Source organism: Onychostoma macrolepis, chromosome 15 (assembly GCF_012432095.1).
Source record: "Onychostoma macrolepis isolate SWU-2019 chromosome 15, ASM1243209v1, whole genome shotgun sequence".
Lineage (NCBI taxonomy): Eukaryota > Metazoa > Chordata > Actinopteri > Cypriniformes > Cyprinidae > Onychostoma > Onychostoma macrolepis.
Window position 1 is genome coordinate 17986610 of NC_081169.1, and position 12625 is coordinate 17999234.

The window sequence follows — 12625 nt, forward strand, 5'->3', positions numbered from 1 at the left end:
CTGTTCTGACCCATCAGAGGTCGGTAAGTCACTCTACGATTTATGTCCGCATAATGCAGCTTGCTGGGATAGCAGAGGCCATGCTCTGGCAGCGGCTAGTGTTACTGTGATTGAGTGGGACGGATAGCGAGCAGATTTCCCTTCGAGTGGAGGTGTCGGTGTATCTGTTACTCACACAGTAGTGACTGCGCCATGAACCTGGCAGGAACACCTCATCAAGTGTGTCTGAACACCTGGTGTGTGAGCACTTATGTCTGCGAGACAGATAGAGAGAAGAAGAGGCAACAAGAGCGACGGGCTCCTTGTGTCCTCCAGATGAGGGCTTGACATCTTTATTATTCACTGCTGTATTATGTACATTGGTAACACAGGCATGTGTTTGCCTGGAGGTGGGAAGGGAAACCACTGATTGTGCACATTAGTCTGAAGACTTGGCGCCTGCTTAACGAAGCCTCCAAGTGCTCCATCTGTCACTGCCCGTGCTGTCTTTGCTGCTGACAGCTCTGCTCTCTTTTATCTGTTCTGCTGTTGCTCACATACCAAAACATACTGTGGACATTTTTGCTGGCTTTCCACAGCCCAAAAATGTTAATTACTAAGTGGATGTTTTATTGATGCTTTTATGCAAAGTGATATACCCTGCACTTCTTACAGAGTCATCATAGAACAACATGAAGATTTTATAATTTACTGTTTACTCTTTATTGTTAGCAAGGTGACTTATTGTATTGTATAGTATTATACTGTATTATATTGTGTTGTATATTATATTATAAAAATATTTTATTTAATGTTAATTAATTTCTATATAAATAAATATGACAGACAGACAAAATAAATTTTTATTTTTTTATTTTTAGTACATAACTAATCTAAAATATATTTTTAGTACATAACTAATTATTTTTTTCTCTCTCTTTCCAGTAGCTCCTCCTGGCAGCCCTGGCCCCATTACCCGGCATGAGTCTTATGACAGTCTGGCATCTGATCACAGTGGCCAGGAGGACGAAGAATGGCTCTCACAGGTGAGTGTTAATGCGTCAGAATTATTGCTGTTATAAGTCATAAATTATTTCTTACCCCATTGTCAGCTGTGTTCACCCATCATGGATCTGGTCACATTTTTATCCATTTTTCCCCCACCTTTTGTCATCCAAAATATTATGCATGATTGCCTGATTTATTAGAAAACACTTTTTTAAATTTATTTTTTTGTCTTATTTTAGTATTATTTATATAATACTGTAGTATTTTGAATGAGCTTTTTTTATTTTTACTTATTCATTAATCATTTATCTTAAACTCATTTTGTTATGTGATATTGTCATTTTATTAGTTGTTTTTCAACTTTCATGTCTAATATTTATATTTTATTTAGGGCTGTCAAAGTTAACGCAAATTCATTTTAATGGCACTAATTTTATTAACGCACGATTAATGCAGTGCGCATTTTCTGTTTGACCCATGGCCTAGCCCGTAGTTGGAGAATGGAGATGCACAGTGTTGCCAACTTAGCGACTTTGCAGACTCCCCCCCTTCAAAAAAGCGCCTAGAGGCAAATCTTAAGGGTTTGCCCAAACCTTATTTACTTTCTGAGACTCGTTGGTACTGCCATGTGAGCACGAGGTCTTGCTGTCCCAGCGTGTGCACACATATTTTTCTCTCTGTGCGTCTGCATTGTTCAGCGAGCAGCGGAGAGGAGCAGCGCTTTCAGTTAAACACAGATATTATGTTGCTTCTCTAATTTTACATGCAAGTATACTGTAGCTCAAATCACAGCACAGCTATTGTCATTATCTTATGTGTATTTGATTCCATCAGACGACGGCTCGATTGTCAGGATTTTCGTGCAGATTAACATATTGGAAGGGAGAGCTGGTTATGTAGTTTCAGTCATTATTTCAAATTCATTCCTTTGTCAGACAACAGAAACAGTAAAATATATCAATGAAAACAGTTTAATTGAGAATTTAGCTGCATCAAAATACAGTATGTGGGCACAGAGAGGCAAACAAATCTAATAATAAATAATAAATGTACATTTTGCATGTTCAGAAGAAGTGAGCTGCCCTGTCGTGCAAAAATGTAAACAGGTTTGTGTAAGTAAATTGCTCAGTGCAAAGAAAGAGAAGTCATGGGAACCTGGTATTTCTTTTTTCATGTGTCTAATAGACATGAACAAGTTCTTTGAAAAACATCTATGACCTTTGAAACATGTCTAGTCTTCATGCTCTATGTTGACTATGGTTTCAATAATAACAAACATACATTTGCATAAAGCATCCATATTTGTCCATGCCCATGTTGAGCAGAGTATTAAAAACTTAAAGTATTAATTTAAGGTACATTTAGAACAAATAAAAATGTGTGATTAAGTTGCGATTAATCACGAGTTAACTCATGACAATCATGCGACTAATCGTGATTAAATATTTTAATCGATTGGCAGCCCGATTTTATTTCATTTAATCTTTATTTTAACAAACAGTTTAATAGTTTTAACATAACAATAACTCTATCTATCCATCCATCCATCCAAACATGTACCGTGGGATCCAAAAGTCTAAGAACACCAGTAATAACGGTTCTTGTTTGCTATTTAATATGCTTATTTTAAATTACAAATGGTATTATCAGCATAACCATTTTAATCAAAGGTTTTAATTGGAATAAAATAATATAAATTTCAGTATTTCCTAGTATTCTGCTTAATAACAGCAGCACTTGAGTGCAGAAGTAGTCAGAATATTAAATATTTCTTAAATATTTATTTCACATCATGAAATATTTCAGTTAAAATTTTTCAAAATCTCAAAATTGTTATTTCCCATTTTAAATTAGGTTCATAATCCCAGATTTACAATGTGGTCTGAGACTTTTGTATGTTTTACGATCTAATACTCTGGGTTACACAGAGCAAGCATGTCCAGCATGTGTGTGGCAGTTTTTGTGTGGCCTGACCAGCCCCAGCCAAAGCTCTTAAACCTTAAGGTTGTTAATGCACGAGCATTAGCGACAGCAAACATCCCCCATCACATCCCGCCTGCCTAATGACACCATTAACACTTGCAGCGACAGCTATTGGCTAAACACAGCCTAAATCCTGTTGATGGCTCTATTTATCTGCTTTATATGTGATTGCAATTAGTCTGCTTGTCTGTTATGTGTTATGGCAACATAGCATAAAAAACACAGTCCTCTGTGAGTGCTATGGCAGCAGGCTGTGTGTAATAAGTGCTGTCAGTGTGAGGCGGCCGCAATATGGCGGGCTCAAGGCGAAGTGCGGAAAGAGTGCGGAGGGGGCAACATCTGGCCATGGCCCCCACGAAAGCAGAAAAAAGCCAGCGCTGCATCTGTTTCTCTCAGGGCTGTGCGACACCGTTGGTGTTAACTACAGAGAAAAAAATACGGACATACCGCTGGCCTCATTTACACAGATGTGACAGGAAGAGGACAGAAGAGTTGACCCCACGCCATGCTCTTTCAGAAAAGATGGAGAAATGAAGAGGAGAGAGGCTGGATGGATGGTCATCTTCTCTACTTCTCCCTCTCTCTTGCTTCATGATGTTAGTGTCTTTCTGTGCCATATTAATGCGGTCCACTGGGGAGGAAGAGTGGCGTCTGTCTAACCCCCCTTTCCTTCCCCGGATTTGATACTGCTGGTCAAAAACAGACACTTGCCCACACGGTGTGTGTGTGTGTGTGTGTGTGTGTGTTTCTTTGTGCATATTTGAACAGTTGGTGTCACAACATCCCCAGTTTAAGACTCCATATATATGGTATTATATAAAGTTTTGTTTTTTTAATTGAATGTTATTATAAATTTTGTATGATATTAATTATGTGTTTCAGCTATTATAAAGTGTTTGTCAGTTAAGTTTCATGCATGCTAAGTGATGAGACAACAAAACGGAACATCACAAATAAAAATTTGTATCACTTAATAATTTTAAGTCTTGAGAAATTTAGGAATGCAGATAAAATGTAATATTTTAAGAAAAAATTGTATTATTTTCTTTAAATGCTATATATACTGTACCTGTACATGGACCCACTGTAATAATATAAAATAGTTAATAATTTTAATAATAATTAAAAATGTGAAATACATATAATATGAATATATACTTTAGGAACATTTATTATTATTATTATGTATTTACTTTTTCATACAGGTGCTGGTCATATAATTAGAATATCATCAAAAAGTTGATTTATTTCACTAATTCCATTCAAAAAGTGAAACTTGTATATTATATTCATTCATTACACACAGACTGATATATTTCAAATGTTTATTTCTTTTAATTTTGATGATTAGAGCTTACAGCTCATGAAAGTCAAAAATCAGTATCTCAAAATATTAGAATATTTACATTTGAGTTTGAATAAATGACCATCCCTACAGTATAAATTCTGGGTATCTCTTGTTCTTTGAAACCACAATAATGGGGAAGACTGCTGACTTGGCAATGATCCAGAAGATGAACATTGACACCCTCCACAAAGAGGGTAAGTCACAGAAGGTCATTACTGAAAGGTGTGGCTGTTTACAGAGTGCTGTATCAAAGCATATTAAATGCAAAGTTGACTGGAAGGAAGAATTTGGGTAGGAAAAGGTGCACAAGCAACAGGGATGACCGCAAGCTTGAGAATACAGTCAAGCAAAGCCGATTCAAACACTTGGGAGAGCTTCACAAGGAGTGGACTGAAGCTGGAGTCAGTGCATCAAGAGTCACCACGCTCAGGCGTCTTCAGGAAAAGGGCTGCAAGCCACTTCTGAACCAGAGACAACGTCAGAAGCATCTTACCTGGGCTGTGGAGAAAAGAACTGGACTGTTGCTCAGTGGTCCAAAGTCCTCTTTTCAGATGAAAGTAAATTTTACATTTCATTTGGAAATCAAGGTCCCAGAGTCTGAAGGAAGAGTGAGAGGCACAGAATCCATGTTGCTTGAAGCCCAGTGTGAAGTTTCCAGAGTCAGTGATGATTTGGGCTGCCTTTTCATCTGCTGGTGTTGGTCCACTGTGTTTTCTGAAGTCCACAGTCAACGCAGCCATCTACCAGGAAATTTTAGAGCACTTCATGCTTCCTTCTGTTGACAAGCTTTATGGAGATGCTGATTTCATTTTCCAGCAGGACTTGGCACCTGCCCACACTGCCAAAGGTACCAAAAGCTGGTTCAATGACCATAGTGTTACTGTGCTTGATTGGCCAGCAAACTCGCCTGACCTGAACCCCATAGAGAATCTATGGGGTATTGTCAAGAGGAAGATGAGGGACACCAGACCCAACAATGCAGATGAGCTGAAGGCCACTATCAGAGCAACCTGGGCTCTCATAACACCTGAGCAGTGCCACAGACTGATCGACTCCATGCCACGCCGCATTGCTGCAGTAATTCAGGCAAAAGGAGCCCCAACTAAGTATTGAGTGCTGTACATGCTCATACTTTTCATTTGGCCAAGATTACTAAAAATCCTTTCTTTGTATTGGTCTTAAGTAATATTCTAATATTTTGAGATACTGATTTTTGACTTAATCATCAAAATTAAAAGAAATAAACATTTGAAATATATCAGTCTGTGTGTAATGAATGAATATAATATACAAGTTTCACTTTTTGAATGGAATTAGTGAAATAAATCAACTTTTTGATGATATTCTAATTATATGACCAGCACCTGTATATATCTACCAGTTCATTTGTTCTAATAAGAAATGTTTCACATTGCAAATTGTGATTGTTGTAACTGTTGATGTTGTGTGAGTGGAGAAAAATAATAAGAAAAAAAGTAAAAGTAAAAATAAAATAAAAAATACAAAATCCTGATGCATAGAATAAAGTCCTCTTTGATACTCCTGACTATTGTGCACTCAAAAATATATAACTTTTCTGAAGTTAAATTTGTTGCAAAAGCTGTTTAAGTGCTCATCTCTATTGGTGTTATACTTTACAGGTGGAGATTGTAACCCACACTGGCCCTCACAGGAGACTCTGGATGGGCCCTCAGTTTCAGTTCAAGACCATCCATCCGTCAGGTCAGACCACTGTTATCTCCTCCAGCTCCTCTGTACTGCAGTCACAGGGGCCCAGCGACACCCAGCAGCCTCTCCTTGATTTCGACACAGACGACCTGGACCTGCACAGCCTCAGGTGCCGACACTAAACACACATTCACACACAATGCTCCTCACATTACCAGCTTCCATCATCAACACCCAATTCACAATGTGACAGCATAGACTCATGTTACTAACCACAGAAATCCACTAAATACACATATTGACCAACTGTAGCCAGCACTTGCACTGTATGGACACTGCTATCTCGCCATCAATCATTCGTTTCATCATTTGTTTATCTGTCTATCTATCTATCATCTGTCATTCTGTCTGTTGTCTCTGTCTATCATTTTATCTTTCTCTAATTTCAGAATTTGGTGGTGTTTTTACAGCAAATATTGAGAAATGTTTAATTAATATTTCAATTCTGTATTAATTAATCAGCATACCATGTCATTAAATGGATTAAAGTTAAGAGATTTACAGACACAGATTTAATTCACACTTCACATTGCTAACTGTTGTCACTCATGCTAGTGTAATGTTCATTAATCTTCATATGATCCTCTAACTCTAGCATTCTCTATGCTTTTTCTATTCTTTTGAATTGTTTTATTTTTATTTGAAAAAGACCCACTAACACTAGCATTCCCTATTCTTTTTATATTTTATCTACTTGTTTTCTTTTTATTTATTATAATAAAAACCCTTGCTACATGTTCTGTGTTAGGCTAACTGAGACTTCTCACAGCACTTAAATATTATTGCTCTTTTGTTGGTTTTGATTGCTTCTATTGTCCGCATTTGTACAGGAAGTTGCTTTGGATAAAAGCGAATGTAAATGCTAATGAGTAGGAGTCTAAAGCCTTGTTCAGACTGTCAACCCAAATCCGATTTTGTGCATATGTGGATGGAATCTGACTTGAATAACTGACTGTCCACACAGCGTATCGCAACTGTTCATATCCGATTTGTGTGTTCATAAGCGCTCTTTTTTTTTTTTTACGGAATGTGCATTGGTTCATATGGTAATGCCATTGCGTTGTTATGCCTGCGCTAAAAACAACAGTAACAGCTAGAGGTCGACCGATAGTGGATTTTACCGATACCGATAGCTAGGTTGGACCACACTGGCCGATACCAATTAATCACCCAATAGTTTTCAAAATGGATACTGAAAGAAAGCTAGTGCTTTACTATTTAAAAAAAAAAAAGCAGTAACAGTACAGAACCATACTTTGTAAATGAATAGAAATATTAATATTATTTACTATATTGATCATTAAAGTTATTTCATAGTTTGCTAACGTTAAAAGAAGAAACTTTAAAATTTAAAAATGTAGCCTATTAGTAGCTAATAGCGAATGTTGAAATGAACACACTCTAACAAGGAACAATACTTCTACAGTTTTCATTAATGCTACGAATGGACTCTTATTGCTGAGTGTTACCATTTAATTTCAACAGTCATGCTTAAAGATGGCCATCTTTAAATATCTACACAAGGCCATAGCATTAAAATTACATACATATGGATATTGTGTGTGTGTACACACACTTTATTTGCTTCTATTTTTAACACTTGATAATTATCTAATCCAAAAAAAAAAAAAAAAGTCACCGCTCAAAAGCGCAGCACTGCGTCTAGGAGAACTCAGAGGTATCACACACACACACACACACAACAGGCGCTTTGCGTTCAAATCAAGTTGCGGTCTAAAACAATTTATTTAATCACCAAACGGACATAAGTTTGCTTCAAGAATGAACAATGTGGCATAAATGAGTTTGAAGTTCGGTGTTTAAAAAAACAGAGCAAGCAAAGAGAATGCGCGATCTGTATTACAGCTCTCTATATGAAGCATACAGACTTTATTAGAGCCACAGAAAGACAAACGTTTTGCTGAAAAATGCACAATACATAATTTATAGCCTAGGGTGAAGTCATTATGTACATTCACAACAATTTGGGACAAATATAATGTAATTTAATAGAAAACTATGTGAATGGCACTCTGTTCCGCCGCCGGATTTTCTGTCGGCTGTATTTAAATGCGAGTCTGGAGTTTTCCGCTCTGTGCAGCGCGCAGTGTCACGTGTCAAAATAAACAACACGTGCTATCAGTGATTTCCGCCTCTAGAGGCCGCTCTCGTACTGTATAATGCCAACGGACCCTTCTCAGCCACTCCAGCAACGGTTGCAACCCGGAAAGCTATCGGCATGGATTTTTGCCGATAACCGATAGTTGCGGCAATCAACTATCGGTGCCGATTAATCGGCAAAACCGATGAATCGGTCGACCTCTAGTAACAGCAATACAGTTTGCAATACAAGCTTGTTTCTGCAAAGATGTTCAGCATGTTTTCTGCAAAAACGTCTGACGTGTTTACGTTTTACGTAACGTGAGGATGTGAAAAAGCTACGTTAAATCCGATCGGACCGGTCAGACTGAAACGGATTTCCAGAAATGCGATTTGAATAGTATTCCAAATCACATGCGAATGTAGCTCAAAACTGATTTGCACAAATCGAATTTCATGTAGTTCGTTGCCATTAAGACTATTTAAATATGATCGGATTTCAGTCGGATTTGCACAAAAATTGTATTTGGGCTGACAGTCTGAATGACTTTAATGGTAATTGCACATGAGCATTTTTGTCCGAAATTTTCGCAAAAAATATACAACCTCATGTTGTGTTAATTAAAGGTGCAATAGGAGATCTCGGAAAATGCTAACTTTAGCCTGATAGCACTGAAAGCAAACGTCCCACCCTCCTCCCTGCAATCACCGTCCAAAGTCACGAAAAAGCCGTATGAAAATTTTGTACTCCGTGTGAAGTGACCTTAACTCACAATTTTTGGATATCTCTTGTCCTCATGTTGCAGGATCCAGCCGGTGCGTTCAGAACCCGTTAGCATGCCTGTTTCCTCTCGCCTGGTGGCCGACCGTAGAGGCCAGTCGACAGTCATAGATACCGGCTCAGGTAAGACCGCTGGCTGCTCTTATGGTTTTTCCCACAGGATCCAAAGCATTTGGATTACAAACAACAGTTATCAGTATGATGAATCTGCAAGAATCCTCTTTAGCTTGACTCAACTTTCTTTGCTGAGCATTTCAACACTTTAAACCGTTACAACCCGGCTGAAAAACTATCAGCAGTCTCAAATTTGGTAAATAGGCTTATTGTGACCTTTGCGTTAGATTAGATGGATGTTGTTTAAAGGGATTTTGATTCCACTTTTTTTCCATTCCTCCAGTTGTCATGTTAAGATAATCCAATCAACAAAAGCTTGTACTTTTAAAAGATTTCTCTCCATTTTGAGCCTGCATATATGTAGTTATACAGTCTAAACAAAACAAGAGAGAAAATCAATTTCAGGGAATCAAAGTACACTGCACTGTTTGCTCTTTTTCAGTCACAAAGTGATATTTTGCTGTGTATGCTCACACATACATGTGTATGGCACAGTCTTTCATGTTTCATTGAAATCAAAGCACCGCATTTGCAACGCTCTGAAATGTGGTTTGTCAGTAGAAGGTAGGCCGTGTTGACTGTTGTGATGTTTAGTGCTTGGCCTGTAGACACACATTAGCTGCATGGCACTGTCAGGAGTTTTCATCTTTGGGATTGCACTGACTCTCTGCGGTGTCTTCAGACGTACCTGCTGTTCCTTTGCATCTAGTGACTTCCTGTCAAGAAAACCGTCTCGTCATCATCTCACGTCGCCCCTCCTTTAAACCCTCACCTCTAAAAGAAAGAAAGTAACCATCTTTATCACACAGCTCCTCCCTCTCTTTCTCTCTTCTCTGGCCCGTCTGGAGAAGAGCTGCCGGAGTCTTCTTTATGGGCCGATGCTTATCAGTCTGTGTGATTGCTCAGCTCTCAGGGCTTCAAGCAGTGTGGCGCCTCCTCTTATCAGTGCTCATCGCTTTGTCTTTGTGCCTTCAAAAGACCGCACAGCCCTGTTTATCCCGCAGAGCGCAGACGCACCTCCTCTACCGCGATGTCTCTCTCTAGTCCAGGCTGTCCTGGAGGATCTGATGTTGTCCTGTAGGACAGTGTCTCTGTCTTGTTTTCTGTTTAGGTCCGGTTTAGTCTGTCTTGCCCATTTGCCCAGTTTTATGTCTGCTTGCATTGATGTGCGTTCTGTTCCAATACCTAATGAGCCGAAGTAGACACTAAGTAGGCATTTTTAAGGCAACTTAATTGCCTTAAGGCCAGCATTTATGCATATGGTTATTTCAGATGCCCAAGGCATCAGATTTTTTTTCATTCAGAACTTACTGTGTGTTGACTAAAATGTAGAATAAAATAAAATAATTAAGAATTAAAATATTTACTTTTTTAATTTATTTTTTTTTATTTTATTTTTATTTTGTATTTATAATAAAACAAAATGTGTATTTTATATATATTTATATTATATATTATAAAATGTATAACTGACTAACTAAAGGGTGTTTGGGTGTTTTCTCCAGAAATTCATTTGTTGACAAATTTGTAGAATAAAATAAAATAAAATGTATTAATTAAAATATTTGTATTCTATTTTTATTATTAGAACTTTAGTCTCAAATAAACAAAATTGTCAACATTTCTTTTTTTATTTATAATTTTTACATCTTGCAACACAGCACATACAATGTGCATACAGTATATACTTTTTTCTTATTATTATATATATATACATTTATATATATATTTATATATATGTAAAATAAGAAATTAGTTTTTGGTGTTTTCTCCAATACCTAAACTATATAAAATATATAATAGTTTTAATGCATTTATTTTATTTTTCCTGGCTACATTCTAAGTCAGCATTATCCTTTGTGGAGAAGTCAATCCCAGAATGCATTGTGACAGTCTTAGCTGTGGGCAAATGTTGATTCGCATAAAAAGTTTTAATTCATTAGATACTGATAGGTGTGAATAAAAAACATTGTAAATGTAATAATTAAATGATTTTGCCCAAATTTTTTGAATGTGCTATGTGTATTTGTGTGTGCTTAAAGCTTTATATGACCACATATAGACAGCAAGGCAGCCCACTAGGTTTTACAACAGATCTGTGGTCTTTACACTGTAGAGTAAGTGCTTCAGAAAGATCACACGAGGATATCAGAGCCTCCTGGCCATTATATATCAATGTTACTGTGCTCTGTGTGTTTATGCGGCGTCCTTTGTGTTATATACCACCCCTAAGGGAGCTGGCTCCATGTGGCCATTTCTGCCGGATGTGTGTGCTGACACTAAACCCATCACAAGCAGCGCCCGTCTGCTTGACACAGCGTATCAGGAGAAAGAAAGAATCACGCAGCCACTGTCTCAGCTTCCCAAAATCAATCGGACATGCAGCCAGCATTATCGATACTCCTATCTGGTCCCCGGAGCGTCACCCTGGCCCTGCTAGACTACACAGCGCATTGTGCGAGAGAAGACAGGAGGCGCTTTATCTATTTGATGCAAAAAGCGAGCAAGAACACAAGTCTCTTTTGATTGTATTTTGTTATGACTCAGTAGCAGAAACACCCCGTCATTTGTTCGGCGAGAGCACTTTTCCTTCCTGGCCCGGTTGTTATGTGTGTGGCGGGGTGGCAGGGGCCTGTCGGAGATCGGGAGATGAGCGGGCGACAGTGCACGAAAGATGCTGGCATGTTGTGAGTTTGCTATCACGTCCTGGAAGAAGCTTGACTGATAGCTGCAAGTGTGTCTTGCTTTGTGTTGGGGTTGATGACGCGTGTTTTTGTTTGTGCTCATCTGTTTGAGTCTATATTGTTGTTATGGTGGGGTATGGATTTAAAGTACCAAATATGAGTACAAGTAACTGAAGCTACTCACTGGTTGGTCAGTGACTTTATTAGGAATTGCGATGTAACAACATGGTTTTAATTGAAATTTAATTACATTTTTCATCCAGAACACAAAATAAATTAAAATACAGTAAAATAAAATAAAAAATGAAATCATTTAAATCAAATAAAAAAATGAATTAATAATACCAAAAAAGAGACAAATTGATGTTTAAGTAAACGGTTTTTATCTCAGATGTCCAACACAGAGGAAAATAGAGTAGAAAATAATTAAATCAAGTGTATTAATATTAAATATATTTTTTAATATATTTAAAAAAAATACACAATAAAAAAAAAAATTGTAAAAGATTTTATCTCAGATGCCTTTTTTCATAAAACACAGAAGAAAATTAGAATAGAAAATTTAATAAGATAATAAAATGTTTAAATCAAGTTTTTAGAATTAAATGATTTATAAATAATTAATAAGCATAGTAATGATTTTATCTTAGATCCCCAGTCTTTTTAGAACACAGAAGAAAATAGAATAGAAAATTATTTATAATATTAAATATTATATATTAAAATGTAATATATACATTTATAATAATATAATATTAAAATGTTTAATAAAGTTTATGAAAAAGAGTGTTTGTAAAAGTAAACAGTACTACACACACAAACTGCTGTAAAAAATAAATATATATATATACCGGTGTATATATTTTTTTTTAAAGATTTTTTTTAAGTTTTTTTTTTTTT

The 12625-nt window shown here is 36.9% G+C and overlaps 1 protein-coding gene across 5 annotated transcripts in view; it reads left to right on the forward strand.

Annotated features, from left to right (window-relative positions):
• Positions 1-12625, forward strand: part of bcas3 (BCAS3 microtubule associated cell migration factor) — a 241720-nt gene that overhangs the window by 87911 nt on the left and 141184 nt on the right. For 3 of the 5 annotated variants that reach the window (XM_058745648.1, XM_058745645.1, XM_058745644.1), the window contains exons 20-22: positions 925-1025; positions 5959-6155; positions 8953-9050. In XM_058745648.1, coding sequence (XP_058601631.1) covers positions 925-1025; positions 5959-6155; positions 8953-9050 — 396 coding nt within the window. The remainder of the gene's footprint in view (positions 1-924; positions 1026-5958; positions 6156-8952; positions 9051-12625) is intronic. The other 2 variants (XM_058745647.1, XM_058745646.1) reach the window with 1 other exon arrangement.